The sequence below is a fragment of the Pyrus communis genome, chromosome 10, assembly GCF_041283825.1.
Source record: "Pyrus communis isolate YQ-2024b chromosome 10, ASM4128382v1, whole genome shotgun sequence".
In the NCBI taxonomy this organism is placed as follows: Eukaryota; Viridiplantae; Streptophyta; class Magnoliopsida; order Rosales; family Rosaceae; genus Pyrus; species Pyrus communis.
The window spans coordinates 20,423,860-20,450,726 of record NC_142574.1 but is presented as its reverse complement, the minus strand read 5'-3'; the positions used below and the strand labels follow the sequence as shown (position 1 = coordinate 20,450,726).

At 37.3% G+C, this 26,867-nt stretch overlaps 3 protein-coding genes across 3 annotated transcripts; 2 read left to right on the top strand and 1 right to left on the bottom strand.

Moving 5' to 3' along the window:
* Nucleotides 1–17,750: 17,750 nt before the first annotated feature.
* LOC137730151 (cysteine-rich repeat secretory protein 55) lies at nucleotides 17,751–18,678 on the top strand. The gene has a single exon (XM_068469217.2). It carries the CDS (start codon nucleotides 17,789–17,791, stop codon nucleotides 18,587–18,589), a length of 801 nt encoding a protein of 266 aa, XP_068325318.2. The 5' UTR covers nucleotides 17,751–17,788; the 3' UTR covers nucleotides 18,590–18,678.
* A 108-nt stretch (nucleotides 18,679–18,786) lies between these two features.
* LOC137730318 (asparagine--tRNA ligase, cytoplasmic 2) lies at nucleotides 18,787–21,872 on the bottom strand. Its single transcript, XM_068469386.2, has 8 exons — nucleotides 21,353–21,872; nucleotides 20,910–21,149; nucleotides 20,102–20,692; nucleotides 19,844–20,029; nucleotides 19,678–19,742; nucleotides 19,461–19,590; nucleotides 19,277–19,335; nucleotides 18,787–19,157 (listed from the first exon to the last, which is right to left on the bottom strand). Exons 1-8 carry the CDS (start codon nucleotides 21,770–21,772, stop codon nucleotides 18,974–18,976), a joined length of 1,875 nt encoding a protein of 624 aa, XP_068325487.2. The 5' UTR covers nucleotides 21,773–21,872; the 3' UTR covers nucleotides 18,787–18,973.
* Nucleotides 21,873–23,990: 2,118 nt separating this feature from the next.
* Nucleotides 23,991–25,375, top strand: LOC137727558 (EPIDERMAL PATTERNING FACTOR-like protein 9). The gene is made up of 3 exons (XM_068466402.2): nucleotides 23,991–24,286; nucleotides 24,778–24,860; nucleotides 24,978–25,375. The coding sequence occupies exons 1-3, from the start codon at nucleotides 24,025–24,027 to the stop codon at nucleotides 25,152–25,154; spliced, it is 522 nt and encodes a 173-aa protein (XP_068322503.2). The 5' UTR covers nucleotides 23,991–24,024; the 3' UTR covers nucleotides 25,155–25,375.
* The last annotated feature ends 1,492 nt before the right edge of the window (nucleotides 25,376–26,867 follow it).

Here is a 26,867-nt window from a genome sequence, read left to right as displayed (position 1 = left end):
ACCACGTGTCATTATCCGAACGTACTATTTTGTGAATAGATTTCCGCTAAGATTTTCAACCAATCCCGATAACCCACGTGTCACTTCCTGTTTACAATAATTTAGGCAAGATTTCAATAAGATTTTCAACCAATCTTGTCACGCCATGTGTTATTATCCGAACGTACTATTTTGTAGATAGATTTCTGATAAGATTTTCAACCAATCCCAACACGCCACGTGTCACTTCCTGTTTACAATAATTTAGCCAAGATTTCGATAAGATTTTCAACCAATCATGTAGTGCCACGTGACATTGTCCAGAACCTTATCTTTTTTTTTTTTTTTGTCCATATAAACCCTACATCCCTACATCCATCCTCACACTAAACTCAATCCTTTTTTTAGCTCAGAATTCTTCTTTATCGTTTTCAAATCTTGAGTTCTTACAATTCCTTCTTCAAGGAGAGTGTATAAACAATTGCAAGAGCAGCAGAAAAGGTTGTTGGCACAACAGGAAGAATTGGTCAATCTTGACGAATGTGGAGGTGGAGATGAGGCATTCGCAATGGAGGAGGATGAGGATGATCACCATAGAAGGCGGAAGGCCTCACATTCCCGCAACATCATGGAAGCTGTGGGTCAGATAGCCAAACCCAGACATGCGGCAAACATCGATAGAAGAAGGCAAAGACGAGGTAAAGATCTCTTGGAAGATTATTTTATTCCCAACAGCGTTTTCCCTGATCATGTTTTTAGACGTCGTTTTAGAATGCAACGAAGTTTGTTCGATAAAATCATGAGTGTTGTTTGCAACCATGATCCATATTTTGTGCAAAAAGAGGATACTTTTCATGTTCTTGGTCTTCTTCCTGAGCAAACGGTTGCCTTGCGAATGCTTGCATATAGAGCATCTGCAGATCAAGTGGATGAGATCGCAAGGATGGGAAAAACAACAGTTCTGGAGTCCCTAATGCGGTTTTGCTCTGCAATTGAAGCCCTCTACACCAATAAGTACCTTCGGAAACCCATGCCAAGGAACATGCGAAGGCTTCTGAGGAAGGGTGAGATGCGATGCTTCCCTAGCATGATTGGAAGCATCGACTGCATGCACTGGACATGGAAAAACTGTCCATATGCATGGCAAGGAGCTTATGGCGATAGAAAAAGAGCCAAAAGCATCATTTTGGAAGCGGTGGCTGATAGGAGCATATTCATGCGACTTAAATGGCTTGTTCTCGTGCATTTACATTATGTTTCTTTAGTTATTTTAGTACTTTAAGCTATTTTCGTGTGTTTGTAGGTCCAAAGGGCTAAAGGAGCAAAAAGATGCATTTTGGAGACTTTTGGAGCACTTTTGGGCTAAGGATGGATAGCCTATGCTTGGAGCCAAAGTGTTGGACGAAATTGAAGACCAAAGTGTTGGAACCTTGTTCCCTTTAGTTCTAGGACATTTAAACCTTTCCTTTATCCATTGCACATGCATTTCCAACCTAATCACTCACCCACACAATCTGCCATCATTCCAATCAAAACCGTGCACATGCTATCACCATGCATTCACATGCACTTGTTCCTCCATCATTCCATCCTTTAAAACATTGCACATGCACTTTAATCATTCAACACATGCACTCCCATTCTTTAATCCATGCAGCCACACATTCACCCACATGCATTTCCACCCACATCCTATCCCATTTCAGATTGCATTTCATTCATTTCACATGCATTCCATCCTTTAATTCACTCACATACACTCATAATCATTCACATTTTGCAATCACATGCACTTCCTTTAATTAATTCATCCTAGCTGTCAAAGCACATGCACACTCACCCTAATCATTCACATAGCTTTAATTCACATGCAAACACATTGCATTACCATTCACCACAGAAAAACACCATCATTGCCGAGCCTAATTCCCTTTGCATCCATTCCACATGCATTCACTTCATCATTGCAGCCACATTTCCACCCACATCCATTTAATTCACATGCTTTCACATGCATTTTCAGCCATGCACATTCACCTTGCATTTGCAGAAAATCCACTTCCTTTGCACATGCATTCATCATCATCACTCTAGTTTTAATTCACATGCATTTCAGATTGCATTCCATTCATTCCACCCTTTAATCACATGCATTCCATCTTTGTTCCAGCAACCCACATGCACAATCCACTCCACAAACATCCCATGCCGTGCACATTCATACACTTTCACATGCATCTTGGCAGATTTCACATGCACACACATGCATTTTCAGCACCAACAACACTCATTGCCATGCACATTCACTCACCATACCATTCCAGCATTAGCACATGCAACCTAGCTGTCATGTTCCCCCCATTTCACCTATAAATACTCATTCATTCACACTCATTCATTCACAATTCATTTCACAACAGAAATTGGTCCCTTGGGGCCGTGCCCTTCACAAAGTCCATCCATTCCATTCATACAATCATCCATTGCAGAAATGTAGACCATCAAACTCCCTTGTGCCGTGCTCTCCCTTACAATCCAAACACCATCCTTCCATTTCCACCACTCCCCAAACCATTCACACCATCAAACTATCCCTAGACCTTGTGCTACAACGAAGAGGAAGAGAAGAGTGCCTAAACGTTCATACAATTCAAGTTTGAGTTGTTGGAATGTTTAGGTGTTTCTTTGATTTCAAGGTTTAATGTCAATAATCTTTGTTTTGTACGAATGAGGAATGGAAGATAAGAGGGGCCTAAACGTTCATACAATTCAAGTTTGAGTTGTTGGAATGTTTAGGTGTTTCTTTGATTCTCTTTGTTTTGTACCATGAGGAGCTAAACCCCCCTTGGTTAGGGGGTGATTCGAATATATGTTTATGTTTGCATTTTGATTTGAATACTTCTAATTGCGTTTCATAAGTTGTGGATTCAATTCGTTTAACTGTTTGATTGATAACTTATTTATGTATGTTCATTGAGAGTGCACACTTAATTTTCATGCATGAATATGACGCTAGAATATAAGTGAGTTTCACCTAATCGTTATGAACTTATATTCACAAGTAGTGGAGGTTGCTTATAAACAATCGCGTTAAACGAATTCTTGGCATAAGTTTCATGCAATCCATAGTAACGAATGCCTCGTCAACACTTATAATTTTCATAGAGCGTAATGATTCTTGCTTGTATCTCTTCTATGCATTCATGTTGAGGACTTGTGGGGAATGTTTTGAATTGTTGTATGCGCTAACCCATCCAATTCAATAACGTTAGGAAGATTTGAAGGTTAATTAGTGCATCACGGTTAACCCGGGGTGTTGAGTTTCATGGTTTATTGAAATGCAATTGGAAATCATTTTATTATGCAAGTATAACATGTATGGAGATGAACCCCTTAGCCATTCTATCATCCATTCATTCCATTCCATCAAATTCGTTTTACAATCTGTTTAGTTTATTAACTTGTTTTGTTATTTCAATTTTCGTATAAATCTAAATCCCCCTTTACTTTAATGTCCAATTTAGTTAGAAATCAATTTAGTTTGTGCTTTTAAGTGTTTTGATTCATTTTATTTCCCAATTTCGTCCAAATTCACCAAAGTGCTCAAAACTGCCCAGAAAGTGATTTTAAGGCAGTTTTGAGTGTTTTGGGTGATGTTTGAGTCTTTTGGTTTGTTTTAATGTTTTAAGTGTTTAGTTTTACATTCTTTGAGTTAGTTTAGTGTTTTATATTGTGTTTTTACGTTCTTGAGTCAAGTTATTACTTAATTTCGTCCAAATTTGTGTTTGTGCTCAAATCTGCCCAGAAAGTGGTTTTTAGGCAGATTTGAGTGTGTTTGTGTTGTTTTGAGTCTTTTGGTTTGTCTTAGTGTTTTAAAGTTTAGTTTTGCATTCTTTGAGTCTAGTATAATGTTTCATATTGTTATTTTACGTTTTTGAGTCAAATCCAAGTGGTTAACAATCCCTCCTAATCCCCGGTCTAGAACGATCCCTACTTATACATATACTACAATTTGACGAAAAGAGGGTTTAATTTGTGCGCGTATAAATCTCGCATCAAATTTTGGCGCCGTTGCCGGGGATTAGAAAATTTGCTAATCCCTTGGATTGTTTTATTTTCGTTTGTTTTTATTTTATTCCAGATTCTTAATCTTGTTTTGTTTCTTGTTTTAGGTACTAGTTCATGACTCGGAGTTCTCATCCGATTCGTGAACATATCCTGGAGTGATTGGGTTCTTCGTCCGGCTGCAAGACGTAAAAGAAAGCGCTTCTTGGGAGGCAACCCAATGCACTGAATAAAACAAAGCATGTTCATAAAAAATAAAAAATAAAAAAGATACTAAACATGGAGAAAGATGGAGCCTTCACAGAGGTTGTTTGCTTGAAGCCCCACTACTGGGCAAAATTCTAGAAGCGGAAGGCATAGAAGCGGAAGGCATAGATGCAGGAGGCATAGAAGCGGGAGGCATCGGAGCAGGAGGCATCGGAGGTAGAGCATTCCAGGCCTCAATACTTGGCCAAACGCTGGACGAGCCAGGAAAAATGTGCCTCTGGAAGTAAGTCGCAAGCCTTTGACAGTCACTTTGACGGTCACTTTGCATCCGACCATTGGATTCTTGCAGCTCATCAAGCTTCCTCTTCATACCCGTCGAATAGTTGTTGGCAAGCACGTGCAAACTTCTATTCTCGTGCTTAAGCAGTTTGATCTCCTGCTTGAGACTTTCCACCTCTGCCATCAATGATTCCACCTGACGGGAGCGGGCAAGCAGGCGTTGGCCCATGTTGGACACAGAGCTCGCACACTGAACACTAAGTGCGAGGGACTCTTGAACGGCCAACTCATCGGACCGTCCTGACAGCAGCCTACTATCTTTTGGAGTGAGGAGGTTCCTAGCTACTATTGTAGCTGTTGTGGCGTCCTGCATCACAGAGTCTTCACCTGTAAGAGGACCGTTAGAAGATAAGAAAGAAGGGCGCCATACGTTACCTTGACGCGGCGCGCCCGTATCACTGCTAAGGCTCAATTCCAAGCTAAGGTTCGATGGGTTTGCCATTTTTCAAAAGTGTTCAAAGAGAAGGGGTGGATGGAGTTAAATTTCAAAGGGCCGGAGACGATGTTCAAGAATGGGAATTCTTCAGAGTGTGTTTGTTGTGGTGATCGATAGCTCTGTAAGAAGCCAAGGCGACGCGTCCACCGATTCAAAACGCCGGAATTTCCGGCGGAAGTTCGGCGACGCTTTCTCTGCTTTTCAGAAAACGCGTTCAACTTTGTCAAAAGTTCACGTGGAGGTCATCATCGCAGCTACACTTTTGCCGACAAGCGTAAATTTCGGCGACGCTTTCTCTGCTTTTCAGAAAACGCGTGCGACTTTGTCAAAAGAGCTCTGACAGAGCCGCATCCGCACTACCACATATCGTTCAGAAAGCGAAGGGGCGCCTGTGCAGAAATCGAAGGGGCGTCCGTTCAGAAATCGAAGAGCCGTTTGCTCAGAAATTGAAGAGACGTTTGTCGACAAGGGTAAAAGAACAGTACCACCACTTGATATTATCTCTATATATGTCGACCTTCATCTTTTATGGCAAGGCAAACCTGAAGAAAATGTCCAACTCTTCCTCACCTCTGAGGGCGCACTCCCAGCAAAGCCTCTTGAAATACTCAATTTTTTCTCCCCCAAAGAAGATACCAGAAACCTGGAGTACAAATGAGGCAGAAGGAAACGGTCGATCGAAGCATGTGGAGACAACCACAACAAATACATGTGCTGCTTCATTCGCCGTTTCTTCAAAAGCAAAGGTATCTCATATCATCAAGGTCTAAAGTAAAAGTATCTCATATCATGCTCTTTCCCTATCTTTTCCTTTGCCCTTGTTATTACTCGCATGGCAAAGTAAACGAAAGCAATCAGAGGCACTTGGAGTCAGTCTTCTGTTCTGGAACCGACTGCCTGGAATCCATTCCTGATTGCTTACCTAGCGTTGCTCTCGAGTAGTCATCTTCAACGGTTGACACACTTCCGGAGAAGGGACCACTTCTGCAAGGGGAGCAAGCAAGGCAAGTGAAAATGATACATTGAAGCATGTGGAGACAAACATAGGCTGAGGTATCCTCCAACCCTTTTCAATACGAATTGGAAAGATTGAACAAAGAAACAGACCAAAGGAGTAAGCTCAGACCTTCGGGGGAGACCAAAAGAATCCTGTTGCCCAGTTCAAGAGTAGCACAAAGGAAAATCAACGATGGGAGGAACCCCTGTGGAATCACCAACATCAAGCCTCAGTGCAATCAACAAGGAGAAGATGGAATTTACATTCCACAACCAGATTTGCGTCTCTAAACTCTTCTCTTTGTTATTTACATTCTGCCATGTTTAGTATGTTTAAATGCTTTTTATGTGTTTACTTATGTTTTGTGTGAATCTATGCTTAAAACATTGAGGACAATGTTTGATTTAAGTGTGGGGGGGTAACTAAGTATATTTGATGCAAATTCGTGGGATTTTATCACCCATAACTTCAAATGTTGTTCCTTGCTGTTTTAAGGTGTTTTTAAGTTGTTTTAGAGTGTTTTAGTATGTTTTGTTTTTATAACTCCGAAAATACCATAAAAATTTGAAAAAATTGTTTTGAAAAGCCTAAAAAGAGTGTTTTGAGTCGTTTTTGTGTGTTTGTGTCTTAGGGTACCTTCCAACACAATGATAAGGATTTGGTTTGTAATTGCATGACTGTTAAAAAGAGTTATGAACATAGAGAAAAGTTTGATTTAGTCTTGGTATATGCTTGGTTATGGTTATAATGTATGACTTCACATGCAATCATAAAAGAAAAATTCGTTTTTGTAACATGCTTGAAGGAAGGAACTCAAACAAACGCTACATCCCTGTGAGACTCGAGCCATTACTTTCTTTGGAGAGCTATTTTCTGTGATTCTTTGTTTTCTAAAGTTGTTGCATGATCTCATTATTCCTTGCTTGGTTGCTACTTAGAATGCAATTGTATCATGATAGAACTAAATGCTAGAACTTATATCCGTTTCATTCAAAGCATGACATTGAATTGCATAATATATATCAAGATGAAGTTGTTGCCACCATAGCCAAATAGCCTTACTTCCCATATTTCGTATATATTAGTTTTAACCCCGTTGAGCCTCGTTTAGCCTATTTTCTTTGCTAACCACATCACCCCTTACCTAACCTAGAGTAGGACTTTCCTATACCCTTGTTCTTGAAGTATAGTGAGCATGACTTAAATGAATTCCTTTTGATTAATATGTTGCAGAAAATAAGTGTGGGGGAAGGGATTTTTGTATGTATGTATGTGCCTAAGTCTTAAAGGAGGCACGGGAAAAAGAAAAAAAAAATGTGAGAAAAAGAAGAGGAAAAGAAAGAAAAAGAGTGAAAATAAGTGAGAATGGACTCACAAGTGTGATTGTTGAAGAAAGGGCCCAAAAAGTTTGAATATGGCCCTAAGTTTTGTGTGACTTCCCCTTGGGTGTTCAAAGTTGACTTCTGCGTTCTAAAGGGAATTCTAAGTGCCTAATTCAATACTTTGCTCACTATTGCTTAAAGAACGTTTGTTTTCCCTATCCTTTCATTGTTAGCCAACTCCCCAAGCCCCGTTACAACCTTCAACTTCTATCTTGATCGTTATGTGTTCAATAATGTGGAGTTTGGAATTGATATGAGCTTATGGAATCACTGGTTCTCGTTCTAAGTAGTAGCATTCCATTCATGAGATCATATATATACATGTTAATAATTCCAGAAAATGCTTTCCTTGTTATAACATATGTGAGTGTTCGTCTACATGTTTACATCAATCTTCTCACATATACCTAGTGTAGGGAGTGTAGTCAGAAAAAGAGTGTGAAAAACGAGTGCATATCTTGTAAGGATTTGAGCAAATTCTCTAAGGCATGTTACTACATTCAAAACATGGTTTTAAATGCTTAATTGTGAACTAGTATGTGGTGACTATGAGTAAGAATGTACTTAAGTGTAAAGATGGCTAAAATCTGTGGGAATAATGATTTTTAACTTGTCATGTGCATTGGAAATCCCTGAGACGATTGTTGGAAGGTGTAGGTTGTGTTTTGTTCGTTTTGTTTTGATTTTGGTTTCTTTTGTTTTGTTTTGCTCGAGGACTAGCAAAAGATAAGTGTGGGGGTATTTGATAGGAGCATATTCATGCGACTTAAATGGCTTGTTCTCGTGCATTTACGTTATGTTTCTTTAGTTATTTTAGTACTTTAAGCTATTTTCGTGTGTTTGTAGGTCCAAAGGGCTAAAGGAGCAAAAAGATGCATTTTGGAGACTTTTGGAGCACTTTTGGGCTAAGGATGGATAGCCTATGCTTGGAGCCAAAGTGTTGGACGAAATTGAAGACCAAAGTGTTGGAACCTTGTTCCCTTTAGTTCTAGGACATTTAAACCTTTCCTTTATCCATTGCACATGCATTTCCAATCAAAACCGTGCACATGCTATCACCATGCATTCACATGCACTTGTTCCTCCATCATTCCATCCTTTAAAACATTGCACATGCACTTTAATCATTCAACACATGCACTCTCATTCTTTAATCCATGCAGCCACACATTCACCCACATGCATTTCCACCCACATCCTATCCCATTTCAGATTGCATTTCATTCATTTCACATGCATTCCATCCTTTAATTCACTCACATACACTCATAATCATTCACATTTTGCAATCACATGCACTTCCTTTAATTAATTCATCCTAGCTGTCAAAGCACATGCACACTCACCCTAATCATTCACATAGCTTTAATTCACATGCAAACACATTGCATTACCATTCACCACAGAAAAACACCATCATTGCCGAGCCTAATTCCCTTTGCATCCATTCCACATGCATTCACTTCATCATTGCAACCACATTTCCACCCACATCCATTTAATTCACATGCTTTCACATGCATTTTCAGCCATGCACATTCACCTTGCATTTGCAGAAAATCCACTTCCTTTGCACATGCATTCATCATCATCACTCTAGTTTTAATTCACATGCATTTCAGATTGCATTCCATTCATTCCACCCTTTAATCACATGCATTCCATCTTTGTTCCAGCAACCCACATGCACAATCCACTCCACAAACATCCCATGCCGTGCACATTCATACACTTTCACATGCATCTTGGCAGATTTCACATGCACACACATGCATTTTCAGCACCAACAACACTCATTGCCATGCACATTCACTCACCATACCATTCCAGCATTAGCACATGCAACCTAGCTGTCATGTTCCCCCCATTTCACCTATAAATACTCATTCATTCACACTCATTCATTCACAATTCATTTCACAACAGAAATTGGTCCCTTGGGGCCGTGCCCTTCACAAAGTCCATCCATTCCATTCATACAATCATCCATTGCAGAAATGTAGACCATCAAACTCCCTTGTGCCGTGCTCTCCCTTACAATCCAAACACCATCCTTCCATTTCCACCACTCCCCAAACCATTCACACCATCAAACTATCCCTAGACCTTGTGCTACAACGAAGAGGAAGAGAAGAGTGCCTAAACGTTCATACAATTCAAGTTTGAGTTGTTGGAATGTTTAGGTGTTTCTTTGATTTCAAGGTTTAATGTCAATACTCTTTGTTTTGTACGAATGAGGAATGGAAGATAAGAGGGGCCTAAACGTTCATACAATTCAAGTTTGAGTTGTTGGAATGTTTAGGTGTTTCTTTGATTCTCTTTGTTTTGTACCATGAGGAGCTAAACCCCCCTTGGTTAGGGGGTGATTCGAATATATGTTTATGCTTGCATTTTGATTTGAATACTTCTAATTGCGTTTCATAAGTTGTGGATTCAATTCGTTTAACTATTTGATTGATAACTTATTTATGTATGTTCATTGAGAGTGCACACTTAATTTTCATGCATGAATATGACGCTAGAATATAAGTGAGTTTCACCTAATCGTTATGAACTTATATTCACAAGTAGTGGAGGTTGCTTATAAACAATCGCGTTAAACGAATTCTTGGCATAAGTTTCATGCAATCCATAGTAACGAATGCCTCGTCAACACTTATAATTTTCATAGAGCGTAATGATTCTTGCTTGTATCTCTTCTATGCATTCATGTTGAGGACTTGTGGGGAATGTTTTGAATTGTTGTATGCGCTAACCCATCCAATTCAATAACGTTAGGAAGATTTGAAGGTTAATTAGTGCATCACGGTTAACCCGGGGTGTTGAGTTTCATGGTTTATTGAAATGCAATTGGAAATCATTTTATTATGCAAGTATAACATGTATGGAGATGAACCCCTTAGCCATTCTATCATCCATTCATTCCATTCCATCAAATTCGTTTTACAATCTGTTTAGTTTATTAACTTGTTTTGTTATTTCAATTTTCGTATAAATCTAAATCCCCCTTTACTTTAATGTCCAATTTAGTTAGAAATCAATTTAGTTTGTGCTTTTAAGTGTTTTGATTCATTTTATTTCCCAATTTCGTCCAAATTCACCAAAGTGCTCAAAACTGCCCAGAAAGTGATTTTAAGGCAGTTTTGAGTGTTTTGGGTGATGTTTGAGTCTTTTGGTTTGTTTTAATGTTTTAAGTGTTTAGTTTTACATTCTTTGAGTTAGTTTAGTGTTTTATATTGTGTTTTTACGTTCTTGAGTCAAGTTATTACTTAATTTCGTCCAAATTTGTGTTTGTGCTCAAATCTGCCCAGAAAGTGGTTTTTAGGCAGATTTGAGTGTGTTTGTGTTGTTTTGAGTCTTTTGGTTTGTTTTAGTGTTTTAAAGTTTAGTTTTGCATTCTTTGAGTCTAGTATAGTGTTTCATATTGTTATTTTACGTTTTTGAGTCAAATCCAAGTGGTTAACAATCCCTCCTAATCCCCGGTCTAGAACGATCCCTACTTATACATATACTACAATTTGACGAAAAGAGGGTTTAATTTGTGCGCGTATAAATCTCGCATCAGTGGCTTCTTTTGATACATGGATTTGGCATGTTTTTTTTGGTGTTCCAGGAGCTCAGAATGACCTAAATGTCCTTGCCCAATCTCCAGTGTTTGATGAACTGCTACAAGGAAATGGGCCGAGATGCACATATTGGGGACCATACTACCTTGCAGATGGTATTTACCCAAGGTGGTCAACATTTGTCAAAACAGTGCCACATCCACAGAGTGAAAAAGAAAAACACTTCGCAAAGTGTCAAGAAGGGTGTAGGAAGGATGTCGAGCGTTGTTTTGGTATCCTGCAAGCTCGTTGGGCGATTGTCAGGGCTGCAGCTAGAATGTTTGATGTTGAGGCTCTTCAATCCATCATGATGACGTGTATTATTCTCCACAACATGATTGTTGAAGACGAGTATGATTATGATCCTGTCGATGAATACGAGCCGGATCTGATGAACAACTCAAGAACACAAATCTACTATGCTCATGACTAGACCGAAGATCCCGTGCAACACGAGCCGTTGGAACGGGATGGACGTTATAATGAATTGATCGTTCAGCGGTACACTTCATTGCAAGAGCCATACTGGCACATAACCCGCCAAAATGACTTGATTGACCACCAGTGGGGATTGCACGAAGGCGAAGATAATTAAAATAAGGCTTGTGGTTGAAGAATAAAGTGTATTGTTTTTTAAGTAATCTTATTTAGTGTGTTTTTTTTTTTTTTTTTTTTTTAAGTTTTTATGGTGAGGTTATGTAATTTTTTTTTGGTGTTTTTTTTTTAAATGTTTATTTGGTGAGTTTATGTAATCTTATTCAAATATTTAAATAAAGTACAAAAATTACATAAGAAATTAAATAAAGTTCTAAAAATAAATAAGAAATTACATAAGAAATTAAATAAAGTTCTAAAAATGTTAAGAAATTACATAACAAATTAAATAAAGTAGTACAAATAAATACGAAATTATACAAGTCTGTGGAGTTAGGATATGTGATGCTAGGATCTTGGTTGCTAGGATTTATGTAGCTGGAACCCCTTTGACTTGTTTCCGCATCTCTTGCACGTCTCCTTCGCACGACATCTCTTTTTTCTGATGTCCAAAAATATTTTGAATTCGAAGACAGTCCTACTAAAGACTTATTCATAGTGTCACGATCTGCTTGAGCCATCCTTTCTTCTCTAAGCATCTCATTCTCTCGATGAAATGCTTCTCTAATCATCTCGTTCTCTCGATTAACTATTTCTCTGTGTCTCTCAGCTGCCGCATCACGAGCCTCAGTAGCTGCTATTATTGCTGCCATAACAATAGCTTTTTCCTCATCTCTAGCCTTTTCCCATGCCATGTTCAGTTCACCTTGGCGAAGTTCCTCCATATATTTAGTGTAGTCATTTTTGGAAGAACTACCTTTTTTCTTTGATGCCTTTTTACCTTGAGGCCTGAGGGACTGACGAATCGGTTGGGTCTCCGACACTTCTTCAGGCGTCCCTTCCGTGTCTTCAAATGTGTTTGCTTCTTGTTTGGCCGTGTCTGCTTCTGTCGAACTGTGTAAACTCATATCGCGCATGACAACTTCTGGACCGGTTGCCACAATTTTGTATCTAGGGCAATCTTTGACAATTTGCCAACATTCTCATTTGTTGAATGATTTGTTACGGTTCTTTGCATTGTAGAATGCTTGTGCTTGTAGTGTCTATAAAAATGTGGGATAAGATAGTATTAAAAAATACGGGTGTAACACAAATAAATAAATTAAAATATTGATGGGCGTGGAATGCATAACAATTACATAAGAAATTACATAAAAATTACATAAGAAACTAAATAAATTAAAATATTGATGTGGGTGGAATGCATATAAATAAATAAAAATATTGTTACCTGATCCGCTAAATTTGTCCCACTACGCATATTACCAGAAGCATGAGAGATGGCATTTTCCAACAAGTAAAGGATGCGTTGAGTTTTTTCCAACGACCTTGAAGACCTTGACTAGATCTGGCATCTTTTCCATGTACATCGCAAAACGATTTCGTAATTTTACTCCACATTTCTCGCTTATCCATCTCATTACCCGTAATCGGGTCATGATTAGTGTGAACCCAACATTCACACAACGTAACATCTTCAATGAGCTTCCACGAAGTCATTTTTTTCTCTCAAAGTGTACAAAATATTCAAATGTAGAAAGTGTAGAAAGTGTAGAAAATATTGAAATGTGGTGTAAGGTGGAAGATGAGGGTTAGGTATTTATAGAAAAAATAATAATAATTTTTTAAAATTTTTCTGTATTTTTTAAAAAAAATTCACAATTTTTAATTAATTTTTAATAAATTTTAATGTTGCAATTAATCTGGACCGTTGGATTGGAAAAATAATCAAATTGAACAGCCAACAAGCTGCCACGTGGCTAACGGTCAAAATTCTGACCGTTGGGCCTTTTTTTTTTTTGTTTTTTTTTTTTTTGTGAAAAAAACGTGGACCGTTGATCTGTGATCGGACGGTCCATTTTAAAAGTCAAATTTAAATTTTTTTTACTGTTGGAAATCCAACGGCCTACAAAAACTAGCCGTTGGAAATCCAATGACTATGAGGAGGGCCACGTAGCCCTCATCTGGGTAAACGCAAGTGGCCTGAGAAGCGGGCCCCGCTGCCTGCAACCTTGTCTCCTACTCGCGCCCAGTCGCGAGTGTTGTGCACGCGCCAGCCACATAGGCCGGCTTCTGGGTCTGTCCAAAATGGGCTGGTCTGTTGCCTGGCTTGGCCTGGGTGCCAGGCTGTTTTGCAGGCTGAAGGTTTTGGACAGGGTGCTGGGCAAGTCCACCTCCGGTGGAACTACTCTAAAGGAAGGAAGAAGGAGGAAACAGATGGACTGGGGAAGAAGGGTGAGGATGATGGTTTTGTAGAAGGTGGGTACCACAATTTTTTAATAAAAATCTTTAATTTATTAATATTTAATTAATGTTTTTATCTAGTTGGGCGAAGGAGTAGGCATCATCTCATGTTAGCATTTAATAGAGAAATGGACAAACAAATTAACGAAGATCTGACATTGCAACAAATTTGTAAAGTGACATATGACATTGTAATTTTTAAAATATGAGGTATGAGATTATGATTTAATCCGTAATTGTGGTAAATTTGTATAATTTACCCTTAATATAATTAACAATGTGATACTAGATTTAGGTGTCGTCACCATAGCATCTCATGCGTTTGAAAGTTCTTTTCCATGAGACAATACTTCCGTTCACCTGTCCACTTAGTTGCAATTAGCATATTTTTAGTATATTAAAGTCATGGGAAATGCTTGTGTCCTCCTTTGTAGAGGTAACAAATTAACTCATTAGATTGTTAATTGACACTCATTATGACCCATTTAATTTGATTTCACCTTGCATCATCATCACCATTACTGATATCTCCTCTATATTATGGTGATATAAAATTAAATGGGTTTTAACGGGTACCCATAACAAGCCAATGCGTTAATTTGCCATCTCTACTCCCATGTGGCACTTACTTGTCATCCCACTTATGATTAACAAATCTTTACCGTCCGATAATCATAATAAGAATAATTTATTCTCTTTATCATAATCTAAAAATCACATTTGCAAACAAATCATTCAATTTGAAGATCGGTTAGTTATTCATACATGTGAAACCAATCAACGGTTTTGGCAACAATTAACATCCTCATGAAGAACCTTAGAATGTATTTAACCCTATTCCGGTCTGGTCCGGTATGGAATGATCCTATCAAAATAGGATTTGGTTTGTTTATATTTAAATAAATTATATATATATATATATATATATATATATATATATTGTTATATATAATATGTAATTTTTCATTTTCCTTGGAAGATTGACACACGAGTGATCCCGTTCATTTATTTTATGCATATAAATGACTAAAAGATCTTCAAATTGAATAACTTTTGCATATATGATCTTTAGAGGGTGACAAAGAGTGAACAATTTCGATTATGATCTTCGGGTGGACAAGTAAATCTCTCCATGAGCGAGACACATGCATTATCCTAAAGTTATAATCGTAACTATCTATTTGATAAACTGTTTAGTCATTTACTGAACAAAATCAATGACTTTGATAGCTAAATTTTTTGTGAGAATGTATTTGTTACGTATGAATGACAAAAAATCTTTAATTTGATTTAAATTTTTAAATAATTATAAGAAAAAAAATGAAACAGTTTAACTATAATATCTTTTTTCTTGGACAAAAACAGATATTAATAAAACAATAGAGAGAGTAAACACAAAGTATTATCCTACCCTTTATGGGTGAATGGTGACCATAAATGGCTTTTATTTGCATGCATACACAAATTAAGCTATAATTAATTGACATGGTTGTGTCGGTTATGTGGGTACTGCTATTGTTTATTGGGATAATATTTGGACATTATGATAGCATGTGGTCTTATTTGATGATAACAAATAACATTATTATGTCGATCATAAGATGAATGTCACGCTAAGACCGTCACATAGTGTTACTAATTTATATACTGTGATTAATGAGTTTATAGTTTATAAATTTACAACTTACGTGACGGTGTCTTATTCAAATTAATTGAAGAAGTATGGCTTACCATGCTTAATACTTTGCTTGTTTCATAATTTGTTATGGTACATACTACATAATTATATAGTTTGAAGAAATTGTATGCTTTACGATGCTTAGAAGGAGGAATTAAGGCGTATCCCAAGGACAAATCTTACACAATCAATTCAGTTTATTCGTTTAAATCAACCGTAGATTAATAATACATGTGATTGGTGCCAATCTTTTGCTGTACTCCTTGTAACCACAGATTTGAAGTGATAATGTGGGAAATGGAAATTACATGTGTCTTGTTGCGTCAAATTAGAGAAAAGAGAAAGTAAAGATACACCAAACATTGAATTTTTTAAATAGAGCGACTGATATATAATCATGTAAGGAAGTTTATTTTTATTTTATAAGCGACATTAAAGAAGGTGAAATCAAATTTAGATTTTTAGAGTATAAAGATAATATTCTTAACTAATCGTAATTACGAATTTTAAGTCTCTACATTTATATATCCTGCATTTACAAGCACTTTATAGAGCTGGACCATTCTATTAGTCTAATGTCACACGTCAAATTGAAAATTTTGACACATATCCCTCGAGCTAGAGCTCTTTGCAGAGTGTTTTCTTTTGTCAACTTATACCTTTCTGGCTGTTCACCAGTTGACTCGAGGAGAAGACTGTAATAAGGCAAGCAACTTGTAGTTGAGAAGTCAAATCACAAATGTCAGCCCAAAAAGTTGACCATGATCAGATATTATTTTACATGAAAATAATAATAATAATAATAATAATAATAATAATAATAATAATAATATAAGTATTTGATTTTATACAAAAGAACCTAAACAATGATTTACTTATTTAGAATCAGAAAAATTATGAATATAAAATAAACTGAATAGATATGAGATCGATCAACTAAAGTCATCTTCAATCAAAAAGGGATCAAAAGGTCATGTTTAGCCTTATAACTCTGCAAGAAATTATTTTTTAATAAATAGTATCAAGTCATATTTTATATCATCTCCAACCGAGAGGGCCAAAAGATCATAGGCCAAAAAATAGCCTATTTGACAAAAAACATATCTCCATCCGAAAGGGGCTATTTTTTAGCCCCCTCAATAATTTATTGTTTTAATTGAATTAAAATATCATATTAAAATAAGATTTTCGAACATATTTTGAGTGTCACTTGTCGCTAAATTAATAATCCTCTGGATTTCTTATCTTTATGTAATGAGAATGATGTGAAAAATTGGTGAAGAATTGAAGTAAAATGAGATAAGATAGTATAAAATGGTGAAAATGATGTGAGAAATGGGGTAGAAATGGCTTAGTATTGTGGTCTATTTTATCTGACAAGGAGAGAAAGGGCTGGCGACAAGGAGAAGAGAGAGAGATGTGTTTGTAGAATTGTAGGGGAATATGTGTGTTGTTATCCCTCCTACATTGTGCCTTTATTTATAGTAGTAAAATGAGAGAAAATATTCCTTCTTCCCCAAGGAATACAAGATACAATAGGAAAAGATAACTAGAATCCAATCTAATCTAGGATTTACATAATCACACTTAAACTTGAAATGTTTACAACACTTAGGTATTTATAGGAAAAAAATTAGAATTTTTTTTTTTTAAATGTCATCTTAAAAAAAAAGGTAAAAATGTCAAACAGTAATTTGACGTCAGCATGACGTCAGGTAGCATGTGTTTGGGCTGGCCTATAAGGCTAGCTGCTCTTGGCCAGCCCACTGGCCGGTTCTCCAATCTTTAGCCAGGTCGGTTGGAGATGGCCTAAGTACTTTTTGATTTTATGTGTATTCGTTTACGAATTGTAATGTGAGAGCAACATATTTTTTTCTATTATATATGTTATAATAAAAACACGGAAAGTTAAAAATTTAAATAATTTAAATATTCATTTCAGTCAGAAAATATGCCATAATTATGTGGTTCTAAGCTCACTTTATGTGCAGGTATTGAGCTCTGTCGATTGACTTTGAACAAAAGAGAGGAGCCAAGAAATCTGTTCTCCTTCTAGAAGAAATAAGCCAATACCTAACATTTTTATCCTTCTAATTTTCCAGTCATTGGTAATATAGTGGAGTGTCCCATCAAAGTCAAAAATGTCTGCTTAATTTGCAATGGCTTCCCCACACCCACTTCCATCTCCACTAAGCTGCTTGTTATATAAACAACCACCTCACAAATCTATCTTCATCCCATGCATTCTAGGTGAGCCAAAATATGAAGATTACGAGCTTTTCATACCATATTCTTCTCTATTTGCTTGTTTTGTGCATTTGCATTGCAGAATCTCAAGATCCCTTGGGAGATTTTTGCAACAAGGATAGCACTAAAATAAGCAATGGCACTCAAATATCACAAAATATCGATAGCTTGTTGGCTGAATTGGTTCCAAAAACTGCCTCAACCGGTTTTTTGGCTACCTCCTATGGGATGAACGAAGACCAAGTCTATGGCCTGGCTCAATGCAGAGGTGACGTTGTGGGCACCAAAGACTGCTCAACTTGCATCCAAGATGCCGCAAAGCAAATTCGCCAGCGCTGTCCGAACCAAGCCGACGCACGAATTTGGTATGATTATTGCTTCTTGAGGTACAGTGACAACAGCTTCATTGGGGAAGTTGATACATCTTATGGTATATTTTACTACAATGTTAATAATGTGACCGACCCCGAGAACTTTAACAAGGAACTAGGAGCTCTGGCGGATAAGATTAGGGCACAAGCTGTTGTGCCGAAGAGTGAAGGGCTTGGGAAAGGTGAGACAAAGCTGTCACCATTTGTGACACTATATGCCCTGGTGCAGTGCACAAGGGACTTGCCTCAGCTAGGCTGCGCTCAGTGCTTGTCCATTGCAGTGGGAAATTTCCCAACTTTTTGCAACAACAGAAAGGGATGTAGAGTTTTGTATAGTAGCTGCTATGTTAGATATGAGCTCTATCCATTTTTCTTCCCTCTTGATTCAAACAATACCCTGCAGGCCGTGGATGAAAATAATGTAATGGTTATAGTTTATCCATAAATTTTGTACTTCTAGTATACAATACTCCGAAAGGAAGATGTACTATTGCGCAATAAAGGGGTACTAAACCGTGTTTTATTTAGAGTTTATTATCTGTTTTTTTATGTTCATGACTAAAAGTTTATAACCAATTCTATAATCTATTTGTGCATAATTTTCTTCGTTGAATTGTCCTTTAAATCTAATGGAATTCCATATTTTGGTGCCAAGTCATTCAAATTTCAAAGAAAGAACGCACAAATTTTTACAAGGCTTGCATGTTGCATCCCAATTACAAATCTCCTCATTCATTTACATGTATGAAATCATATGTTTTTCATCAATGCATGTATACAATTTTTCACCGTTTGGGTCCTTTACGTCCTAATTTGTACTCAAAGTAAACTAGTAGTTGGCTTTGCCACGGCTTCTGGGAAAGGGGATGACATCCCTTACATCATTCAGGCCAGTGGCAAACAGAACCATATGATCAAACTCAAGATTGAATCCCGAGTGCTTCACGGTTCCATGCCGGCGAAGATCCAAGTACCATTCGTACTGCTGTGCTGCCAATCCCAATTCCTTAATCCTGCAAACAAGAAACACCAAAATATGAGATTTATTTATTAATTTCCATGTCCAAAAGAAGGCAAGAACAACCTTTTGAGTTTTTGGCTATTATATAAGACGATTAATGCAAATGAGTACCTTGTAGTTAGAATGTTGATGCGCTCCTCATTTTGGCTACCAGAAATTAACCTCCCAGCCTGCGAAAAAAATAAGCCTTTTTCAGCATCGAAACCAGTATTTGATTAATTTGGATTTTTATAGGGATGGGGAAGCTTCGATAAAAGGTTTCTCATGGTTTCTTAAAGTGCAAGTATGAGCTTACCTTTGGAACAACCATATCAAATGCTGCAACTGTTTTTCCATCATCGTTAAGCCGGACATAAAATGGCTTGGTTTCTTTTGGATAATTGTATACAATTACAGGCTTCTTGTAGATCTCATCAGCCAAATAACTGTAATGCATGAAAAAGAAAAGGTTAGGAACCTCAATTGAGATATTGGCCAATTTAGATTACTTACCACAATGTTCGTATGCATACCTTAGATCCGCTTCAGTTAGTGCAGCACCCCACTCGAACTTTGTGTCCTTTGTCTTTTCTGTAACCTGGCAGGTTAAAATCAATAAACTTCCGTAAATGATGTTGCTGGAAAAAGACATAGTTGTCAGAATTATACTCAATGAGAATGTTAATTATACAATCAAACCTTCTTTAAAGCATCTAAAGCTTCAGTGTAGGAAACTCTTTCAAATGTACTCAAAACCATTGACTGAAGACGTTCAGTTCTGGTTTTGTCGATTCGCTGAGAAAGGAATTTCATATCTTCCGAACAATTTTCCACTACCCATTTGCAGAGGGACTTGAAAAAGTCACCTGCACAGTCGATTGCTTCCTGCAAGCTCCAGAAGAAAATTTAAAAAAAATGAGCACAAATTCAGTCATGCCAAAAAACATTAACTTGTACCTCTAATTCTGAAAATGCCAATTCAACTTCAATCATCCACATTTCTGCAGTATGTTTAGGGGACTCTCCTTTCCCTGCTTGAAATCGTGGCCCGAATGAGTACACATTTCCAAAGGCGCAAGCGTAGCTCTCCAGATGCATCCGGCCAGAAGAGGTTAGATAAGTTGGGCTAGAGAAGTAACCCTCAGAAGATTTAACATTGTCAACCTTCTGAGAAGTTTTCGGTTTTGATTTCTCTCCTGCTTCCAATTGTGATGCTAACTCATTTGCTTTCTTTAAGTCCTGCGTTGCAGCAGCTACTGCTTCCTTATTGCTGTCGGTCCTCTTGAGTTCCTCTAGTAAATTACTTTTCTCTTTTACTGCAGCCTTGATAACATCTATGCTAACACCGTCTATTTCAACAACGGCTTTCTTAGGCTCCTCCTTTTCACCTGCTGCTGCGAAATGGCTAGTGACATGGAATTTTTCACTGGATCCTTTGCCGTCTGTAGTTGTTATAATGGGTACGTGCACCGAAAGAAAACCATGGTTTTGACAAAATGTGTGAGCTGCAAACTCCAGGGCATTGCGGATTCGCATGACAGATTGCACCTAAAATAATTTAGAACATGTCATATTGCATTAGGGAATCACTAGACGTCGAAAACTTAAGCTGTTAGAAAATAAACCAACACTGTATATCAATTGTATGCGCCCTTTGTCATGACCAAAAAATCTAAATGAATTATATATATCAAACACTTACTTTGACAACAGATACCAAAAATTGAAGAAACACAACCAAATAAGAATGGGAGATGCAAATTACCGTAGTTGTCCGCGGTCTAATGTGGCAAAACTCCCTTAGTTTATCTAGAGGCACGCGTTTTTTCGATAATGGATACTTGCTATATTCTACTGTTCCGATGTGATGAACTTTATCCACTTTCAGCTCTATAACGTATTTGCCTTGTAGTACCAAAGACTTCTGCAGCAAGCCTTCCACTATGATGCAAGTTCCAGTATGCAAGAGCTGGCATGGGGGAGCCAGGGAGGATTCAATAACAACCTGAGAAACATCAAATATAATAAAATAGTGCCACATAAATTTCACCATTGCCAAATAAAATTCATAAAAAAAGTTGGATAACTACTCCAAGTAGCAAAATTATTTATACCACCTCTAAATTGTGTGTGTCGCGCACCTCTATTAGAGATACGGTACAAAGTATCATCAGTTGAGATGGTACAAATATTATTGCTCGTATTTACCTGAAGGCTTGCAACGCAAGAACCATCGCCGACTTTCAAGAAGACAGTGGAAGGCGGCGGGGACTTATGAATCGATGTTTCCAACTTATCCGTATGTGGATAATGATCACCACTTCCTCCTCCCAAGACGTTGACAATTGTTCGTAAAAAAGGTATCCGAGACTGAAGAATTTCGATGCAGCTGACGTCTGACCTTGGTTCGGGTTCACCCGACACATAATCCCCAGCTATATGTGGCACCCGCTCTTTCCTGACCTCCTTGGAGGACTTCACCCATCCTCCAATCACAACCCTCTCACCAATCAACTCCAAACCACCATCCCTTCTCTCCAAGATGGTTTTCAAGAGCACCCGATTCGAGTACTTGAAAGGGCTCAATCGGGTGGTGCTAGCAGCTGTGGCGGCTTGTTCAGATTCCATTTCGAGATAGAGAAACGAGAGTTGAAGAATGAAATGAGATTAGAATGGTGAAGATGTGATTGGGACATTGTTTGGTGGGTTGATATAAGAGGTTTAAATGCTTTGCTTGGGAGAGGAGAGAGTCTGAGATTTTGAGTTTTAGGAGATGTTGGGATGAAGGAAAGGGATTGTTTCTGGGATTTGAATTGGGCAAGTTTTTTTTTTTTCAGAAGACAGAGAGATTGGAGAGTTGTGGGAGGCAAGGTTTGGTATTCTTCAAAGTTGGGCATTCGCGGGAATTTTCAAGCCTGGTATAACCGACTTTAAACCGTTCCTTTTTTTTTCCAAATTTTTGGTCACTTGTTGGAAAAGAAGACCTATGTTGAAAGCCACATTGTTTATCTGATTCCTATATTCGCAAGATTTAACCTAATCCAATCAAAATAAATGATTTTCATTATTGATGGCTTTTATCAAGAATTGTCGTCTTGATATTTGAACTTAAAATCTACTTCAATTAAGTGAAGATTGAATTTCGCTAGACCAAATAATTATGTAGTAGTGATTATTGTTATTATTGAGGCTTTCCAAGGGTACAACATTTACAACCGAAATAATCAAGGCCTCATCTTCAAACGTTATGTAGATATATCTCTACCTCCCCATGATTATTTTTTAACAGAAAATTGGTTAAATCAACCCGAAAGTGTTGGGCTTTATTAGCAAAAACCCATCTACTTTGTATTCTTTGATTATACTGTTTTACAATTCTTTCACGTCAATAAATTTTTCATTTGTCAGGTGGTAAAAATTTAAGATGACGTTGCTTTTGGTACACGATTGATGTTGAAGTTGGGTTAAACTGCACAATTAATTAATAATAATTTAGTACCAAATTCTTCATCTACGAAAATAAACTTCAGAATACTCACTTCTAAAAGATTATTCGTTTTTATTTGTGAGAAGAAAAGTTTATGCTAAGAAGCAAAATCCAGAAGCATCAGACCTGAAAACCCTGATGCTGGTATTGTAGGGAAAACATCTTTTGTGTGTAAACCACACAGCTGGGGCTACGCTGCAGAATTGCTGTGTAGGAGTATAGATTCGTCGCCACCCTTCTACAGGTGACAAATGATTTGCCAACTCAAAATCCCACTCCTGCCCTTTCAAATCTAAAACTGGAACATGTCTCACATAGGGACGACAAAAAGTACCACGGGTTTGGTTTCCCGACCTTAATAGGGCGGTTATGGAAGAGTGCAAACGGGTATGGGGCGGGTTTGTGGATTGTTTTCAAATTCTGTGGCGGATATGGAGCAGTGATGGCATTACCATCACACGACTCGAACCTTGTCCGATCGGAGATTTTTATGCTACTAAATTAAACTTTAAAAATTCAACGGATTGGTGGTTGTTAAGCTATTACAATTGTGTGAAATTTTTATTATGTTGTAACTATTTTATTAGTTTTTCTTGTTTACATACTTGATACTCCTACTAGGTGGTTGATTAATTTATGATGCATAGAGATAGCCTATATATGTATATATGAGTGAAATATCCACTAATTAAATAAAATTTTCATGATATGCTACGAGTATTTCCAAAGAAGATGTTAAAATGTCTATATAAGATATAACAGTAAAAAAAGATCACTAATATTCTCCAACCGAAATGTCAAATCCTATGTGACGATGACATAGATTGGCAATAAGAGAGTTGCTGTCAAATTTGATAGCAGCTTCAAAATTAATTGTTAATGCTTTTTATTGGTTTAATCATCATTGCAATTAATGTTGTTGTTGACCCGTTTCCCTTTTGTTCAATTAAGTGAACGGTTCCCTCTTGTTAAAAAGAAACGTTGAAGGGTCTGGATTTCATAATTATTAAATGCCTTTTATTAAGTTTTTATTAATTTAATCATTTATTTTATAATATAATAAAATAATAATTTAATTTGACATATTTGGCGGATAATAAAACTTTAAAAGATGTCAAAATGACACATAAGCTGTCAAATTTAAATTTTATGTTCAAAATTTGACATCTCATTTGAAGATGCTCTAATTGACGAGTGCGGATTTGGAGGTAGTTTCCCATGCGGAGGCGAGGGTGGGGAACACCGGATTAAAAACATGGTTATGGATGCAATTATTGGGGTCGAGGTCGCGGTCGGGGTTTAAAGCGAATCGCGAGGTGGGGAATGGAGGGGTACCCCGGTCCTGTCCCGCGTTGTCATCCCGTGACATCATAAACTGTGGGCGTTACGGTCAATGCATTGCGACACACCTCTCCTGAGTCACTGCACAGATTTTTGCCACCCTATCTCTTCTCTGGCTGAGCAGCTCAGCTCATTGCGACACACCTCTCCCTCTCCTTCTCCTTCTACTTCATTTCTTATCCTTCCAATACATTGGTCACAAATATTTCATCTCTCTTTCAAAGGGAAAAGAAAAAAGATGGCCAAATCCACAAGACCTATGTTACTCTTACCATTCTTCATAATATTAGTCTTTGCAGCTCATGTTGTACAAGGTTATCCCTTCATAATTAAGCCCTTTCCTCCTCCTCCTTTTGTTTCCTAAATTCTTGGCTTCCATTTATATGCTCCTTTTTCATAAAAAAAATTATATATGATATATACACACACACACATATATATCCATGTACATACATATATCTGCCTTTTCAAAGTTTTTGCAATTTGGTTTCCAAATTAAGGTTCACCAAATTGGTTGTTGCCCAATATTGAATTCCAGCTTCTTGATTTTATCTTCAAATTTATTTGGATTTTTTTTTATATAGAAATGATAGTCTAAACTACTGTAATCTACGGAAACACGAGAATTTGAACTTAGTTTGAGGGGGCAAGTACACTGAACTAGCCAATTGGTCTAAACGGGTGTTAGTTGCTTAAAACTCTCCTTTTTCTCCGTGCTCCCACCACCAAATTTCCCAGCTTTAATAGCATTATTTAGCCAAGTTTGTTTCAACATTTTGATTTTGTGGTCTCATTGTTGATGCAGGGTCCAGAACTCAAGTAGCAGAACTTCCACACAGTCAAGGGGTCAACGATTTCTCTACATCACAAGGAGAACAACTTAAGCAGGTGATAAACATTGCCAAACATATAACAAAATTAAATCAAAATAAAATCAGCACAATTTTTCTGATATTTTTCTATAATTTTTCTGACAATAATTCTGCATAATTCTTGAGGATATAGAGAAGCAAGGAAAGGATGAACTATGTAAGGAGATTGATGATCGGATCCACAGCACCAACATGCACATACAATGAATGCAGAGGGTGCAAGTACAAGTGCAGAGCTGAGCAAGTCCCTGTGGAGGGCAATGACCCCATCAACAGTGCATACCACTACAGATGTGTTTGTCATGGGTAAAATATTTCTTCACATTTGGGAGTTTGAGAGATGAGTAGGGACCTTGTTTCAATTTAAGATTCAACCATGTATCAGAATCTAAAATTCCAAATCTTTTTGAGGAAAAATAGTCCCATTTTTACTGGTGTAGCAGAATTAAGTTCAATGGGGTTGTCCTGAATTGGCTGTTGTAATCTGCTCTGGAGTTTTGAACAAAGGACAGCGCATCAATTTTTGGTTTACCAAGTCATATATTTTTCACTGTGTATCTCTCTGTAATATCTGCCATATTCAAAACTCAGAAATGTTGAGAGTGTCTCTCACATCGGAAAATTAAAGCTTTACATGATAATTTACATAATCTTGGGCATCTCAACCTACTGCCAATTGATTTTGGGTTGGAAGCTCACATTCTCGCGAGAAGTACTCAAGCAACATTCCAAAAGTATCTAGGAGACTAGGAATACATATTTTTGCTTTCCATTCCATAGTTCATGTTTTGTGTTTCGCATTTGTTGATGCCACATGGTAAATTCAAATTAAGAACAAGTAGGGCTCTCAACTCTCTGAAAAAAAACAGAAAAATGCAGACAAAAAGTGAAAGTGGAGGGGTGGTCCTAAAATTTGGTCATAAGTAAACAAAGGTTCACATGGGGAATCTGTTACAATCCTTTTCCCCTGCACAAAATAACAAAAACTGAAAACAATAAAGGCAGAAAATGAGGACCCATTTTGCAGTGTGTACAAACAAGCATGAAACACTAGTCAGTAAAAGCTTTTCTTATACTGTAGTTTCTTCTTTTTTAGCATGTTTCCAAGAAATTCCATTTTTTTGCGTGAATTCCAGAGAAAATATCGCATGCACAAGGACGGCGGAGGAAATTTTAAAGCATTTGGTTACGTGATATTACTAATTCATGTATTATAATATGAGCAAACAAACTTCATGGACCTAAGGTGGTACAAAATGAAAGAACAGATACACATGCTAGGGTTTAGGATTTAGGGTTTAGTCTTTGTTGAAATTTCACGTCACGACTTTGAGCCCAGTTGAAAAATCATCATTTTGGGCTTTAGGCTTGAAAATGTGCACCTTGGGCCCTTCTTACATAAAGAGGAGCCCAATGCAGTTGATTGGGCCAAGATAAGATAATTATTCGTAGGGTAGTAGTTTCACATTTTTCGTTTTCTCATTTTGCACTCATTTCTTAATTTGTTTTTGTCATCAATTCACTTTGGATTTATCCAGTACAAATGTTCATTATAACCACAAGAAAAGAAAGGAAGTAGGGCAGAGGAAGAAAGGGGAGTCCGGAGATTACAACCCAAATTTGCAAATATCCCGATGATGTTTAGCCTTTTAACATTGGTCAATACACAATGAAATCTTATCAATCAACATTAACAATCATTTAAAAAATTCGAGCACCGATTCCTTCCATCTTGTTAAACAAAAATGTCAATTAGTGGACAAGAAAAGGTTAAACAAAAAAAAAAAATCTTAGCTGCATGATCACAAGGACCCTCCAGAGTCTAGTCGATATTAGTTAGTAGTCTTAGAGCATCTCTAGTGGAGTCTATAAATAGGGACAATTACTGTATAAAAGGGTATAAAATAAATATAGGGACAAAATGAATCTCCAATAAATCGGAAAGTGAATCCCTAAAGTCTAGGGACTCACCAGATATAAAGTGTATGTACTCACGTATAGGAACTTTATAGGGACATAACCT